Source organism: Solenopsis invicta, chromosome 5 (genome assembly GCF_016802725.1).
Source record: "Solenopsis invicta isolate M01_SB chromosome 5, UNIL_Sinv_3.0, whole genome shotgun sequence".
Classification (NCBI taxonomy): domain Eukaryota; kingdom Metazoa; phylum Arthropoda; class Insecta; order Hymenoptera; family Formicidae; genus Solenopsis; species Solenopsis invicta.
The window spans coordinates 18,411,362-18,427,361 of NC_052668.1; the positions used below are offsets into that span (position 1 = coordinate 18,411,362).

The following is a 16,000-nucleotide window of genomic DNA, read 5'->3' on the forward strand; positions in this document are numbered from 1 at the left end:
CTCAACGCGCGCACATATAGCGAAGCGTTCATGCTCGCCATTAATCACGATGCTCGATGCATACAGTTATGCATTTTTATCTCAAATATTTGTGATGCCGCGCATAACGTCCATGATTAATTAATTACACGGAGTTCAAACAATGGCGGAGGCAACGAGCGTATCTTGCGCACCGAGCGAAGCGTTTATACCAACACACCGTCGATTTATTTCTGCATTTTTGTTACATCCAAAATGTCCTAGTCAAAAAGCGCCTCTCTTTTGCGAGTATTCGGAATTAGCTTTTCCGCGCAATGGTGCGGCCGCGAGAGCCGCAGTATACCACGCATCGGATTATATTAATTAATATAAGCACGGTCAAACATATAAACACCGCCACGCTGTACAAACAAAATTCTTTCAGGCGGAAAAAATATGATGATAAAATATACATGACGTATTCCAAAATCTAAAACTTTGTCTATAGCAAGATTTGTTTCATAAAGATTTCTTATGGCGATAATGATATTTTAATTTTTTTAAAGAGTTTTATCGGATGAAGGAGCGTTCCATTAAAATTTTGCTAAGTGAAAATTGCACCTCTGAATAAATAAAAAAGAAATTGCAATTAAAAGATCTACAAGTAGATATGCCGTTGAAATGCGCAAATACACAGCGCGCCGCACATTTATTTTTTCCAACTCGGCAGAGAGGGATTCTAAAACGATGATAAAAAGGGAACAGAGTCTCGTACGGTATGAATACGAGTGTATGCTAAAACCACTAAAAAAGAGAATCATTATTCGGCCGGTCTTTCAATTTACCCCAAACGAAACTGATACCATCCCCCTTCCTCCCTCCTTTTACCCCTCCGGACGTTGCTGACGTAATTTTTCGTCGTGCCGATCGCCCAGTTTTTTTCTGTCGCCGATACATTGAAACGGCAAAAATATCAAGCCTTTTTTCGTCGCAGTTCGTACAACGGGAGAGCTCCGTTAGCACACGTTAACAACCTCAACCTGGCCCGGCTTTTTCTTCCCTCTCTCTCTTTTTCTCCCTCTCTTTCATCGTGTCCCTCTTTCACCTCTTGCGAAAATGTCCGTCCACCTCGCACTCTCCATCTCTCTCTTTCGCCTTGCAGTACTATGCCGCCCGTCTCGCGCTCTTCGTCGTCCCCCCGATTTCAGCACATAGATTACGGCCATCGGCACGCGCGTATGGCGTGCGCCCATAAAAACCGGCCGTGTATAAAACCGTCGTGTTCCCGCGTGCTCGACGAGCGAGCATTTTCGTCGGGCACCCCCTACCCTCCAAAGTCGCGTCGTTCTTTTTCTGCGAGGTCCATCCGTGTCGCCCGTCAACGCTGGCGCGGAGAAAAGCACGCCGGAGAACAAGAAACATAAAGAATGATGGGTCAGCTCTTACTTACGTTTCCGGAACCGGGCGCAAAATTTACACGCGAATTTCGAGTTAGCTTCGTAAGATTATGTATTGCGTTACACGTTGGTAGACAGACAATTTTCTTGGCGCTTTAAAATAAACGCTCTGTATCTACCCTATTCGTATTTATTTTTATAAACTTTTAATAATTCTATCTCACCCCATTGTCATTCATCTCACCTCCGTCTTCACATCATTAACAATTTTCATTGAAAATGGTTTAGAAATCTCTCGGAAAATTTAGCAATTAACATTCTCACTTAATCATCTAAGAAATAATCATTGATTGCACAGATACGTTCAATGATCATTAATATCCTATTGCATGGCTGAACTTCCATAAATTGCAAAACATTTTTAATCACGCTTCTCTAATTAAAAATACAAATTAAAAAGAGATTTTGTTTTCTCATGAAATATTTCCCCGTTTTTTTCGTGCACCAGATGGAAAAAAACTACTCCGAGAGAATAAACTTTCGGTAATGCTAACGTTGTCGTGGGCTTACCGTTGACGACAGCGATGATGCCGAGGACGCACAGTAGCAACGATCTCGAGCACATCTTTAGCTCCTTCTCTTTCCGTCACCCTCGACGAAAAAAAGGCAAAGAGGAACAGGTACGCGCGATCCTTACGTAGCTTTATCGAGCATCGTTCGTCCTCGTCCTATTAATGCGTGAGGGATCAATTCCTTCGTCGGATCAGTCAGTCTGATCAATCAGTTGATAACAAGTACGGAGATGTTCCTTGGAAATACTGCGCCCGTCATCATTGCTGAATGATGCCAAAAATATCTTGAGTCAGCATCGAGATAGGATCGATTTCACCCTTCCTCCGATAAAAAATAACGACGACGACGACGACGACGACGACGACGACGACGATGACGACGGCGACGGCGGCGGTGGCGGCGGCGACGGCAATCGACGACGGCGACGACAATGACGTCTCAATTAGATATTCAAAATCACGCGGGCGAAAAAGCGAATTACGACTGCGAAATAGCTGATTGCTAATTAGAACCGATCGCATTAATCGGCTCTTAACCACCACGGCACCCGGAAGTACCTCGATCGAAATCCTATCTCGCCTGTCTAACTTGCCTGTCGTAATAACCCCGAGGCTCGAGCTCCCGAGCTTTCTCTTCCTCCTCGTTCTTCGTCTTCGTCGACGTCTTCCTCTGACGTCTTTCTACTCTCCTGCGTTCTCTCTCTTCTTTCACCTTTCCTGTTTCCGACTGCTGCCGCTACCGCTGCTGATGCTGCCGCTACTACTGCTGCTGCTGCTCCTGCTCTTGCTCCTGCCGTTGCTCCTACCGCTTCGCCTTCGCTTTCTTTCCTTTAGCCTTGGGACATAATACCCACCCCGCCGCGAACCTTCAGTCTACTTGTTTGTTCTAGATGACGTCAGCTCGCCGAAAGCTACCTCGCAATTCCTCACGGGCTAGCTTCCTCGATCCGGGATCCTCTCAGCGTAACTTAGCGAAGTAAGTTGAAGTGCCCCTTAGCGCAACTAGACTTCCTTTTATTCATCGAATATAGTCGAACTTTTATCTTTGATCAAAGCATCCATTCGACGCGAGGGGGATGCGAGACTTCAACTTAATTGTCTCCCTTTTCTCTTTCCCAAATAAAAAGTTTCGTCTGAAATTTAATGAAGTGATCCCTCTATGTCTTCTGTGAAAGTAATCTTTCCGGAAAAATCGCCAGGTGTATCTCGCTGTGTGAGGCGGAAAAGAAACGTCCGTCGGCGAAAATATTGGCCGATCTCACGATTCGCCGATTTGCAACTCTTTTTTTCCGTGGAACTTTCTCCCCGCACGAAGTTTCGGACTGAACCTGCGAGAACAGCAAACGTCTCGTCGCTGGGATAAGTCTGGGATGCAAGAGTTATATTTTATCTATGAACGCGTGACAACCGCGAGACCACGCTCCCGGCCACGGCGAGCTCGCGGCGCTTACTGAGCTTGTGGGAAAGCTCCTCGAGGAGCGTCCGCGAGATGAGAGCACGTTTCTCATCCCCACTTGGTGAACCCGCGATTACGCTACGCGCCGTGCGCGCTGATTGGCCGGGCATGCGCCCGAAAGCTCGCCGAGTAACGTGCGTGCCCCCTTGGTACGGAGGGAGAAAGAAAAAGAGCGAAAGAGAGGGAAGAGCAGGAGGAAGCTAGATGAGGGAGACAGAGTGAAGGGGGCTACGAAAGCTCTGCGATGCTTTTGGAGTACCGACTGCCGAGTAGTGTTGAAACGTTGTTGAAACCGTCGGTAGTGGGGCGACAACGCGACGGGAAGGAAGGGAGACGCGCGCGATGCAGAAGGGACACCGGGTACATCGTGCGCTTCGCGCCACTACCCGCGCTCGCACACGCGTCGAGCTTGCGGCAAAAGTTATGACCTCAAAGGGGTCGTTAACGAGCACCCGCCAAATTAGTATAACGGCTCACCCTCCGGTCTATCCTCTCTTCCACCCTCCCCTCCTTTCTCCCCTCTCCCCCCCTCTCTCTCTTTTACGGTTTCTTTCAGCCTCCCCCTCGCCGCGAGCCCTAGAGTCCTTTCTCTACACCTGTCTACGCGTTGCTATTTTTGACTGGACTCACCAAGTACTATCCATCATGTGTCGACTGGCCCAAGGCAAATCGTACGCGCATTGTCTATCGATTCATTACGGCTCGTCCACTTTATGATTGATTACTATGATTTTTGTCTGCATTTGGTATCACGAGATATGACAAGTCGCCTCTTTTTTTATTGAAAGTTTCGAAAATAATAAAATATTCTAATTGAGAAGATCTCTTTGACATATTTTTACACGAACTTTTCGCACTTTATTTTTAATGAAAATAACTTTAAAAATACATTTTGAAAATATACTTTTAAAATATTCAGTATAATATTTCAAATTATTTTATGCAATATAACATATTTGAATGTAATTTATAGAGAATCTATATTAATAGAATTTATTTTTTATATCTATTGGACATTAATAAAAAAATGCAACATTATTAATATGTTACAAAATATTTATTGTAGCTTATAACTGATTGACAATAATGGCTATTTATTTGTTTATAATTATTTATATGCAAGTACCATTTTTGTTTTACTTATACTTTTTTGTGTATAAATAAATCGATTGTATAATGAAGTAATAAAATATTTATTTAGCATTTATTATTTTAAATAAATTCTTATACTTTTTATTCTTTATTTCCTATTTTAAATAAAAAAAACAAAGGAAATTATTTAATTTTAAATAAATATTTTAAATAAATTTTTATTGCTGCAATGCTGATTAATTTTCATTGGATTTGGCTTTTTGGCTTTTAAAATTTAAAAACAAAAATAGTTGTATTTAAATAGAGTCACATTTAAAATGATATTTAAAATATGTATTTAAAATAAAGTAGATAGTTATTTATTATTTATTTTTTTCTTATTTTGCATATTAAATAAACTACTGAAACCTATTTTACATTTTTTATGTTAAACAAATCGTATCAGTTATTTTACCTTTGTGTATAATAAAATGATTACAAGAAATTGTCAGAACGTAAATTTTAACGCACGATCTGAGCACTTTTTGTAACACTTTGTGTCGGTCATGATACTCTTCCACCGCAATCTTCTCATGGGAATACATAGTTACTCTCGAAATTACTTTCCGTTACGTGAAACTTGGTAACTCACGAAAGAAGTAAAAGAGCTTGGACGACGAACGGACGATCGACGCGGTCCAGCGGCCGCCGCCGTCGGATTTCGTGAGGGACAACTTCGGAAATACTGGCGACATCGCAGACGCTAGTAGTGCAGTCAATATATAATGCGCGACGTGCTCCTGCATTTCAAATTACCGCATAGTACTATCAGCGACGAACGTGCGAGCGTTGCTTCCCGATGCTGCCGATCGCCCGGCAACAGCAATGGTGTGACACTATGAATTCGAGCAATTTCTCTTACCATCCCTCTCTTCCTCTTTCTCTTCATGTTGCACATTACATTCGGATAATTATCATCCCAATTTCAGAGACAATATGTTATTATAATAATTATAGTAATTTACGTCTCAAGCCTCTTTTTAAATACAGACAATTCTTCGCAAGCTTATATATTAATAAAAACACATATCATAAATATAATATTTAAAACCCCATAAAATTGATATTTATTATTTGCCATGTGTAATCTTATTAAAACATTTTTATATTTATTTACAAAATGCCGTTTTGTATATTTATTTATAAAATGTACGTAAAAAACTACATTTAAAAAAAATTGTTAACTTGACTAAATTTTCAACTTGATTAAATTTTTACACAAATATATATTAATATAATTAAGTTAAATATATAAATTTGAACTAAAAAAAATTAATTTAACTTAAATACATAAATGCTTGAAGAAATTTAATAAGTTGAACAATTTAGTTAAGTACAATCAATTTAATCAAGTTAACAATTTTTTTCTCAGTGTAAACGCAATTTTAAATAACATATTAAAAATACAGAAGATATTAAAGATTCTTGTCCTATTCTTCTTTTACCTTACTTGTTATAATAATTTACCTATTTTTTCATATACATATATGTGTAACTTTGTATCATTATATTACATTTCATTAATCAGTTTAATGTCAAGGCTCCGATTAGTACCGTCGTGTGTAGTAATTGTCAATAATTCACGTACGTCGTAGTGGTCTAACTTAGAATAGAATGGGCGCCGTGCCTCCAGAGACATAAATAATTATCCAATAGCTACGCGGTAATGTGGTAGTAAACGCATGCACTACCAGACAAGCATTGCCAGATTCACAATGGATGGCATAATGAATTGAGATGTTAATCTTTCTTGCGTTACAGAAACCCGACAAATATTTGATAATTTAATTTAGATTTACGGCAAATTAGCAAATTGAGTGAAATAAATTGTATGCTACTTGACAATCTAAAAAATACACCGAAAGAAAAAACACATCTTAAAACAAGAAAATTTTATTAAACACAAAGAAATTATTTACTCGGTTCCTAATAGCTTTTTTACTTGCAGTCAAATTAAAAATTTTTTAATTAAAATATTTATGTAAACAAAATAAAAAAATAATTTTTAATCAAGTAATTTTTTCTTGCAATTCTAGAAAATATTTATTATTCAACTATTTTCATATTCAAGATAATTAGACACCTTTTAATTTAAGGGTACAATTTAATTAAGTTTAATAATAATATTAGCTTACTTGTACAATCATTATTTAAATGTAAAAAATACAAAATTATATATTTAATATAATGTCTATTTACTTAAAAGTAAATTACACTGATGGAAATGGAAATCCCAACACCAAGAAGGAGTTATGCCAGGTAAATAAAAATTACACACAATATTTATCTACACGAGTTATTACATCGATACCAATTACAAGGTGAGTTATCACCTTGTAACTAATATCAATGTAATAACTTATGTAAACAAATATTCCATGTAATTTTTACTCACCTAGCATAACTCTTTTTATTGGGATATCCATTTCGGTCAGTGTATTTTTACTTAAACAGAATAAACAAATGCTTGCATCAAAATATATGATTGTAAGAAAATGTATTTTTTTTTCATTCAAAAAAATGTTTTTCTCAGTGTATTTTTTAACATTCGTACAAAATGGCACAAAAAAGTTTTGTATTAATTAACAGCAGATTTCTTATAAATATATTTGTATTTAATTATTTAATTGACAAGACGAATTTTATCTTTGTATATTTTGTACCGTTCCCCAAAATCTCCTTTGTACAAACGTAATTAGGCAGTGTATTAGAACGAAGCAAAGCACAAAGCCGTTCTAACGAAAAAGCGTCTCTTGACTTCTGAAGGAAGAAAATGTTTACAAAGCCACGTACGTGAATCATACGGATTGCCGTCCGACGAATGGAAGAATTTCAACTTCAAAGGAGGAGTATTAAGTTTGTGATTTGCTGCCTGTCCGCAACACAAAGCAGGGACGGCGAGTGTAATGGCGAAATAGAAAGCTGCTTCTTGTCGTGAAGTCGTTAGTCGTTCGACGTGTGGCTCGCGATGAATAAGCGCGTGACTTAAGAAAAACGAGAGGCATAATGACGAGCACTCGTCGGATTTGAGTAATCTTAACTGTTCGTCGACCGATCCAGTCCATAATTCGCGTTTCAAAAGACCGTCGTTTTTCCGGGCGATGGTTTCAGCAGACTGCGGCTGATAATCGAGGAGAGCGAGAAACGTGCTAAACGAAGATGAATTCCGTACAGAAAGATTTTCACGTCTATGCCGTCGTCTCGCGCTTTGATCGACGTACCGTCAAAGCGACGTTTCACTGTCTCATTTCGATTCTGTTTTACTTCACCCGCATATCGATAACCCTCGGGTTTTTTTCCAGCTTTTTACGTTTCTTCGATCCTTTAACGCGCGCGAGCGCGCACGTCTCCGAGTCCTTTTTTTCCTTCCATCGGCCCCTCCGGGACCAATTCTCAGTCTAGCATGGAATATACCAGAAGATGAAAGAAAGGATCCAGTCATTAACTGTCGTCGCGCCGACAAAAGGAGACGCGCACAGACGCGAAAATACACGGATGCATTTTTTATTTAATTCCGTAAGAAACGTGACGGTGCCAAGAGAAACGCGAGAAGCAATAAGAAAGTGTCAATAGTACAGAGTAAAATTGCAGGCGGTGGTTACACTTGGTAAGTATAAACGCACCTTTCTATTTCTCCCTTTCCCACAACTGCGCGTATAATGAGTATTCTCGTATCGCATTTCTCACACTTTTAACTTAATGACAAATTACTTTTTATTACTTTCAGCATAACTAATAAAAAAAAATAACAATTAGCATTCTATCGATAATTCCTATTCAGTCCAACTATAATGATACATAACAGAAATAAATTGCTATTAATTAACAATTATTATCTTATATACCGAAAAACATTTTCAAAATAACATTTTTTTACATTCATGTAAATATATTTATTTTTAAATCATTTCTTTGATTAAAAAAAACATTTCCAAGTTTAAAAACAAATTATTTCATATTAACTAATATTTATTTAGATCAAGGAAATAATGTTAAATATATTTATTTAAACATAAAAAACGTTTTTCACTGTATATGAATAAGAATATAAAATCTTCTTTAAAAAAATTTGATAATCTTGAAACAGACGTAACTTGCTTTTATATGAAAAAATTTTGTATGGTTTTAATTTTTAAAAATATTTGTATTTATTTTTATAAGATAAGAATGTTCAAGAGTTGAAAGCAAAAAATATTGGATAAAAAATATTAATAGTTTTTTAAAAAATAGAACTTTTTAATACAATTATCAAAACATTAATTTCTTTAGATGACGATTATAGCATTAAACTAAAAATGTACACCCAGTAAAAATTTCTTTGATTTAAGAAAGATTTTTTGGTTATTTTTCTTAGAACTAAAAAAAATAGTTGGTTATGCAACGTAAATCTCTTTTTAAATGAAAGAAATATATTTTTAAAATTAGCACAGCTAAATTATTTCTTACATTTCTGTAGTACTTTCTTTGAATTAAAAAATTATGTTTAAATCAAAACAAATAATTTAAACAAATAATTTATTTACTTTATAAAAGACTGATTTGTTCCTTTTCTTGAAACCAAATAACTTTTTTCTCAAAGATATTTTCACTTCAATTTAAAACCAAGTTAAGAAAACGATTTCATCGATTTAAACATAACTTTCCTCTGGGTGTAATATTTCGCTGAAATTTAAGATTATCAAACTCTTGAAAGATTTTATATGCTTGCTAATATATGAAGCAATAATTGTCGATTTGACATTAATTTTTTTTCTATGCAAAATGCATTCGTTTAAAACGCTGCGAACTCGACACCTACGATTACGAATACGGCGAGCAATCGTGCGTCCGATAATAATTGAGCTTTCCGTTAATCAATTGATTTGTGTACAAAGTGAGAGAGATTCTCATCGTTTATACACGTAAAGTTTTCCCGCGCGCAAATACGCGTGGACGCCGACAATCGCGGTATACACTCGTCGCACAGCTTATCCGGCCGCGATACATATACACTCGCTCGCGAACGATTATCGTGACAATTTCATTTTGCATTATACTGTCCCCACCACCCTCCCCCCGCCGTCACCACCGCCAACTAGCCAATGACTTCGTACCGGTCCGAAAACTACCCCTCTCGTATCTCCGATCGGACGCCCTGGCGCTACATTCGGTAAATTTCCCTTCGGGACGTGTTCCGTGTGTATCGAAATCCCGTTTAATCGAAATTTCAAATGTGCGTTTAATCCATTCCCCGATCACCTCTCCCGCCTAAAACGTTCCCCTTTCCGCAACAATCATCTGTCGCGTGCGTAAATGCGCATTCGCAAAAACAAAACAAAAAATAATAAAATATCTCTCTGTAGTCAATATGAACCTGAAGCCTGCGATGGACGGATTCAAAAGTCGAAGCACTCGAGGCCAAATTGCCGTTAACGTTTCTCCCGCCGGAACTGCACGATTTTCAAAGCGATTTTTGTATCCGGCTTTCAAATTTATTGACAGAAACTTTTAAACGATACACGTGAAAAGCTATTAGTTTGTTTCAGACAATAGAGTTTATCGTGTACCGATGAGCAAGTATCAGCGATAGCTATTATCGAATTTGAAATTACATCGGTGATATTTTTTTTTTTTTTTTCATTTTTCTTTTTGTACCAAACCATCATAACCAAACTTGCAGTCAAAATGTTATTGTTATTGATGCTAATCAAATCGTATGCGACGTGCACGCGTACGAATACAATAGCGAGGAATCGGAATAATAACGCGATCGATTCGTCCTAAGAGCGAAACGTTTCTCTCTTTATCGAGAGTCGTCGGGCGAGGAACGGAGGGAGACGACGGGGATGCATACATTTCAAATCGAGGATTGCAATAACACGCACATTGTTGTGAGAATAAATTCCGAGGTCGAATTCTCTCGACGGCGCCGGTGCGGGCGCGTCCGTCGCGCGTCGCGCCGATCAGCGATTTTTCCACTGGGCGGGCGTCCGCCGCGATGAATTCGAGCGAAAGCAAACGAGCGCGACGAACGCTCGACCAATTGTCTCGGCGCCGATCAATTCAAGCCGGTCGATTATATTTTCCAAAAATGCAAACGACTCTATAACGCGTTCTCTTTTTCCCACCCGCGCGTTCTCTGCGAATCCCTCTCTCGCCCTTTCTCTCCTTCCTCGCTCGCTTCCGCCTTTTTTTTCTTTCAGGCAAGAATTTTTCAATATTCGCTACACTTCCCTCGGGATGTTCCGCGTATCGATATTCCATTTCGTCGGGAATTGAGCGACCGACGTACGGCGTGGTGACAGAGAACGACGGAGGCGAGGAAAGAGGGAGGGAGGGTGAGGCCGCCATGGAAAAAGAACTCGCCACGCCATCCGGCTGAAAGATGTGACGAGACCATCGTTTACCTTTATCGTCATCCTTACTTTCGTCATCGTCATTATATCGGATTATCGCCCCGTCGCTCTGGCTGCTGCAGCGTGTTTCTTGGGCTGCTCTATTTGCTGCTGCCGCAAGAGTTTATCAGAACGTAACGCGCGCCGCGCCGCGTCGCGTCGAGCCCGCGGCGAGAAGTGCATAAACGGTACATTTTTGTAAGTTACAACGTACGCGGCTTGAATGCAATAAAGCGCAGTTACAGCTGCAGCTAGAAAGATCTATTTCACTTCTCACGCTAAATTTCCCAGGCTTACAAATCGATATGCTTACAAATCGATATCGATCATGATCTTATTGGACCGTGATTTTATTTGATAACGTTTGATTGATTAAATTCTTCATTGATTCCTCGAAAGAAATTAACACTATATCAATGTTGACATCTATACTAGAAAGAAAAGTTAACTTGACTAGATTTTTCAACTCGATTAAATCTCTTTGATTTATGTATTTAACTTAAATACATAGAATACTTGAACTTTAGTTTAAACATTTATATATTTAATTTAAATACATAAATATTTAATTGAAATGAAGAAATTTAATCGAGTTAAAAAATTTAGTTAACAACTTTCTTCTCAGTGTATAGATATATACATATCAATTTGATATATAAAAGATTTTGTGTAAGTATCGATCAATTATTGGCAATTGATTGGTATCTACACTGAGAGAAAAAATTACTAAATTTTAATAAATATTTGTTTGAATATATAGTTGCAATGAAATATTTGCTTACGGTACATAAATATCTACTCAATAAAAAAATGATAGTTAAATTAAGTTAGTGGTTCTTGTACTAAATAAATATTTATTTATATTTAGTAAATATTTCATTGCAACTATTTAAACAAATATTTATTAAAATTTAGTAATTTTTTCCCTCAGCATGATAGATATCATATTCAAGTCGCGATCCTTTCGTTTAAGATTTAAATAAATATTAGTCAGTATAAATAATTTATTTTTAAACTTAGAAAATATTTTTTTTTGATTAAGGAAATAATGTTCAAAAAATATTTATTTGAAAATGAAAAATCTTTTTAGAAAGTTTATTCGACTGCAATACGATATAAGTTGAATGATGACAAGATCGTCGACATCTACATAATATTTTCTAGATATCATGATAAAATCTTCGAAATATCATATTGATTATTGATTTATACATAACCTCGACTTGATTTTAATACGATTTTAATATTCACCAAATTCTTCATCGACTCCAGGTTTTCATTGAAATCAATAACTGCGGTTGCGCATCTGAACGTTAACAAGTTTCTTTGCTTTCTTCGCGATAATTCTTTTTAAAATAAAACGGACTTGATGATACGAATTACGGAAAGTATTTCGTATACAAGATCGCGAGAAAAGGGATATGAAACTGTACTACGAGTCTGACGTATAAAGCCCTTCAATCTGCTGTTCGTTTTTCCTATAGAGCGTGCTTTGTACTAAAATTCGATAAATGAAATTAATGCACATGGTGTTTCCGTATGGCGCAGTTACCGCACGAATTGATTTCATCTCCAATTTCTGCACATTTCGTCGTGGCTTTTAATTTTGTTTTTTCCGCGCAGACTCATCCTGTACCGCTACCGCTCCCTCTCTCTCTCTCTCCCTTTCTCTCTCGGCTGCCAGTAATCTTTTATCGCCCCATAACACGCTCGCGGCTGCATCATTTGCGCATTTCTTTTTTCCATTCGTTTATTCTATTTGCATGCGACAAGGATTTGCTTGCCTGTGCTAATAAATCACCGGTATCCCTCGGTCTGCCAGGACAAAACAAGCCCAGCCACTATGCGGCTTGAAATCTACAGGGTGTCCGGTAATCATTGTACGATATTTTAACAGGGTACTCTTGAAATTAATTAGAGCCGGATATGTCAGTGTCATCAGGAATTTCCAGGTGTTACAGCCGATGGTATCACGCATTCAAGTAACCGTGCTTATACGCGTACCGATTTTCTCTTCCGCGACGAGATATTCGACGAACTTTATTTTAATTTGTTCCAAAACTGACGAAATGATCAATAATTATAGATATCAAAGATTTTAAAATATATCCTGTTAAAAATGTCACTGATAAATAAAATTCAATGTACTTTTAAGTTACACAAGTACATTAAAATTAATGTTTCTGTAACTGAAAAGTATATTTGTGTACATGTGCATGTTTAATGCATTTTGACAACATAAAATATTTTTAATATACCTGCTTGAAATTTGTTTTGGTTATATATGTACATTAAATTAAATATCATTTTTTTAATAGTGTAGAAATTAACACAATATAAGAAAACAAACGATTACTAATTATTGATGCGTTATTTATTATTAAATAAATATTCTGACAAAATAAAAAATATAAAACAACGGACTATAGTTTTGTTCTATAAATTTTGCAATCTTATATCCATGACAAAAATCGACGGATATTCTAGAATTAAATGTATTAATATATTAACTCTCTCTTTCTCTCTTTCTCTCTTCTCTAGCCTATCCATTTCAAGGCAATGAATCTGTGGAGTTTCACATTTATTCGAAATATTTTTTCACAGAGATCCATTACCTTAAATTAAAATAAAAGATAATTCGTTACTCACCAACACGAGGCGCGCAGCAGTGGAGCTGTTGTAACTACGTTGTGTACGTTAATCTGTAAAATACAAATATAAAATTTAAGCTACTGCGTTATTCAAAATAATTAATATTTTTAAAAATTACTCGCGTGATTTAAATTTTTTATTTGTTTTTTTCGTGTGCACATGTTAAATAAAGTAAATATATGACTTTCGGAAAAAAATCTTGCTCTCTTTCAAATGTAAACTTACAAAAATTTATAATTAAAAATCTATTTCATATTATGAATAATACAAGTAACTGTGAATTTTAAGCATATCAGAAATATACATATTTAATTATACGTATTTAATTTATGTACTAAATATAAAAAAATACATAACTACATATAAATTAAGTTATGTACTAGTCAAGAATTTAAAAAATCTCAAAGCCAAAATTAAATAATATTTTACATTTTATTACTGTTAATATCGTGTAAAGCAACGCGTAAATAATACGGACAATTAATTTCGCAAACAACAAATGTAAATAAATAACAAATAATAGATAATAAAATTAAATAAATAATAAATTACCTCGAGGTTGCTCCACCGATGCCCGATACCACCCCGGGCCTCCTCCTCCTCTCAGATTCCCTCGCTGTTGGCGGCACTCACACAACACAACACACTCGCGAGGACGTTAATTACGATCGCGCGCGTGTTACTGAAATCGATGATCGCGCATTACTTTGAACGGTACTCTCCGTTGTCAATCGAACGAGACTCGCGTTTTAGATCGCCGCAACGCTAATCAACGACGCATGGAAGAGAGAGAGAGAGAGAGAGAGAGAGAAAGCGACATTTATTTTTAGAGAGAGCGACAAGAAGAGAGCGAGAGAAAGAAGGAGAAAAGAAGAGAGAAAACACGAGAGGGAAAGAGAAGAGGTAAGGGAAAAAGGATAGAAAGAGAGGGACAAGGGGAATGCGTGTAAGAGAGAGAAAGAGAAAAAGCGACATTTCTTTAGAAAGTGATATTTTAGAAAAAGCGACCAGGAAAGAGAAAAAGAAAAGAAAAGAGAGATAAGCAAGGAGCGGGAGGAAGAGAGAGTAAGAGAGAGAGCAACGAGGGAAACGGGAGAGAGAAAATCACGCGCGATTTACGTCTCGACGCGAAATACGATCGTCCTTTTGTTAACCGTCATGGCGCCGGCGCCACGAATCTCGATCGAACGAACGTCGCGGCGTCGCAGCAAGCGCGACGAACATCGCGCAGCCTGACGAATCGTCCACACGCATACGCACTCACGTTACGAACAAGCGGGTTCAATCGTTACCTGTATTCACTGATTAAACGCATCGCCACTCACAAATCAGTCCGCCCCGTCTGTTCTCCGTATGCTGCGTACCCCTGACGTTGCGCTAATGATCGAGTGTCTCGCCGGAGAGCGGCAGCTTCACTCCGAAGCTGCGTCACACTACGTGAGTCAACAACGCCGACGCCGATTAAGACGCAATAATCGATTCAAAAACACACGATCGGAGCGTGGCATTATACCCGCGGCGCAAATCAAACGCAAAACACACGCGTTATTGATACGATAAATACGCACATCGCGCCGTTTCGTCGCTTTAATTATTGGAGCCGGCGTCCCCCGCGAGAGGGGTTCACTTCCTAGTCCCTGCATTACGCTCGAACCCAGACGCCATACGTCGTTCGAGAAGACCGCGACCGGCGTGCATTGCGAGAGAGATGGCGTACGACGAGGACCCTTGACGGCGATCCGCGAATTTTTGTCACTGCGCTTCGAAACGAGGGAAATACCTGCCAGTAATGTACAACAGTCGGTTCGACACGTCGTGTCCAGGTCGGTCAATTGCGCGTTAACTCAACTGCCGTCTGCGATGCGGATACGATCGCGTCTTGTGTACGTAACCCCTCCTCCTCCCCACGGCACTTTTGGCGCGTTTCGCGAGACAGAGAGACGACGACGATACACACGCAGGACGGCACGCACCGGCCGGAGTCGCATCGCGCGAATGATAACGCGATCTTGTTTATACGAGCGAGAGCAGCGGGTGAGTAACGAACGTCGTCGCGGGCGACGTGTGTAGGTACGGGAATAATGTACGTGCGTACGGTCGACCTGTGTCGTCATAACATCAGTACGAGGCGAGGTGCGCGGAAGAGAAGCGCGCTCCATCTCTCGCACTACGCAATTACTTTCAGACCGATTGTTCCCGCGCATCTTACGCGTCTCCTTTCGCGGTCTCCTCATCCTCGCTGATTCCCCTCGATCGCGGAACGTGGTATAAGTACTCGAATCTAGATCCGTTAAGAATGTTAGAATCGCGAGTTAACGTAGTTATCGTGCGTGATGCGGAGACGATATCGCGGGCGACTCGTGTGCGTACGCCCGACACTTGTGGCGCGCTCGCGAGACGGCGACGCAATACACACGCGGAGCGGCACGCGCCGCGCGCCGGCCGGAGTCGCGCGTCGCG

General features: G+C 38.6%; 1 protein-coding gene across 2 annotated transcripts in view; it reads right to left on the reverse strand.

Annotated features, from left to right (window-relative positions):
* LOC105205752 (carbonic anhydrase-related protein 10) overlaps nucleotides 1–3,409 on the reverse strand; it is a 135,100-nt gene extending 131,691 nt beyond the window's left edge. The window contains exon 1 of one of the 2 annotated variants that reach the window (XM_011175251.3): nucleotides 1,926–3,409. In XM_011175251.3, the coding sequence (XP_011173553.1) occupies nucleotides 1,926–1,980 (55 nt within the window). In that variant the 5' untranslated portion in view covers nucleotides 1,981–3,409. The remainder of the gene's footprint in view (nucleotides 1–1,925) is intronic. The other variant, XM_011175253.3, reaches the window with a different exon arrangement.
* Between the last annotated feature and the right edge of the window lie 12,591 nt (nucleotides 3,410–16,000).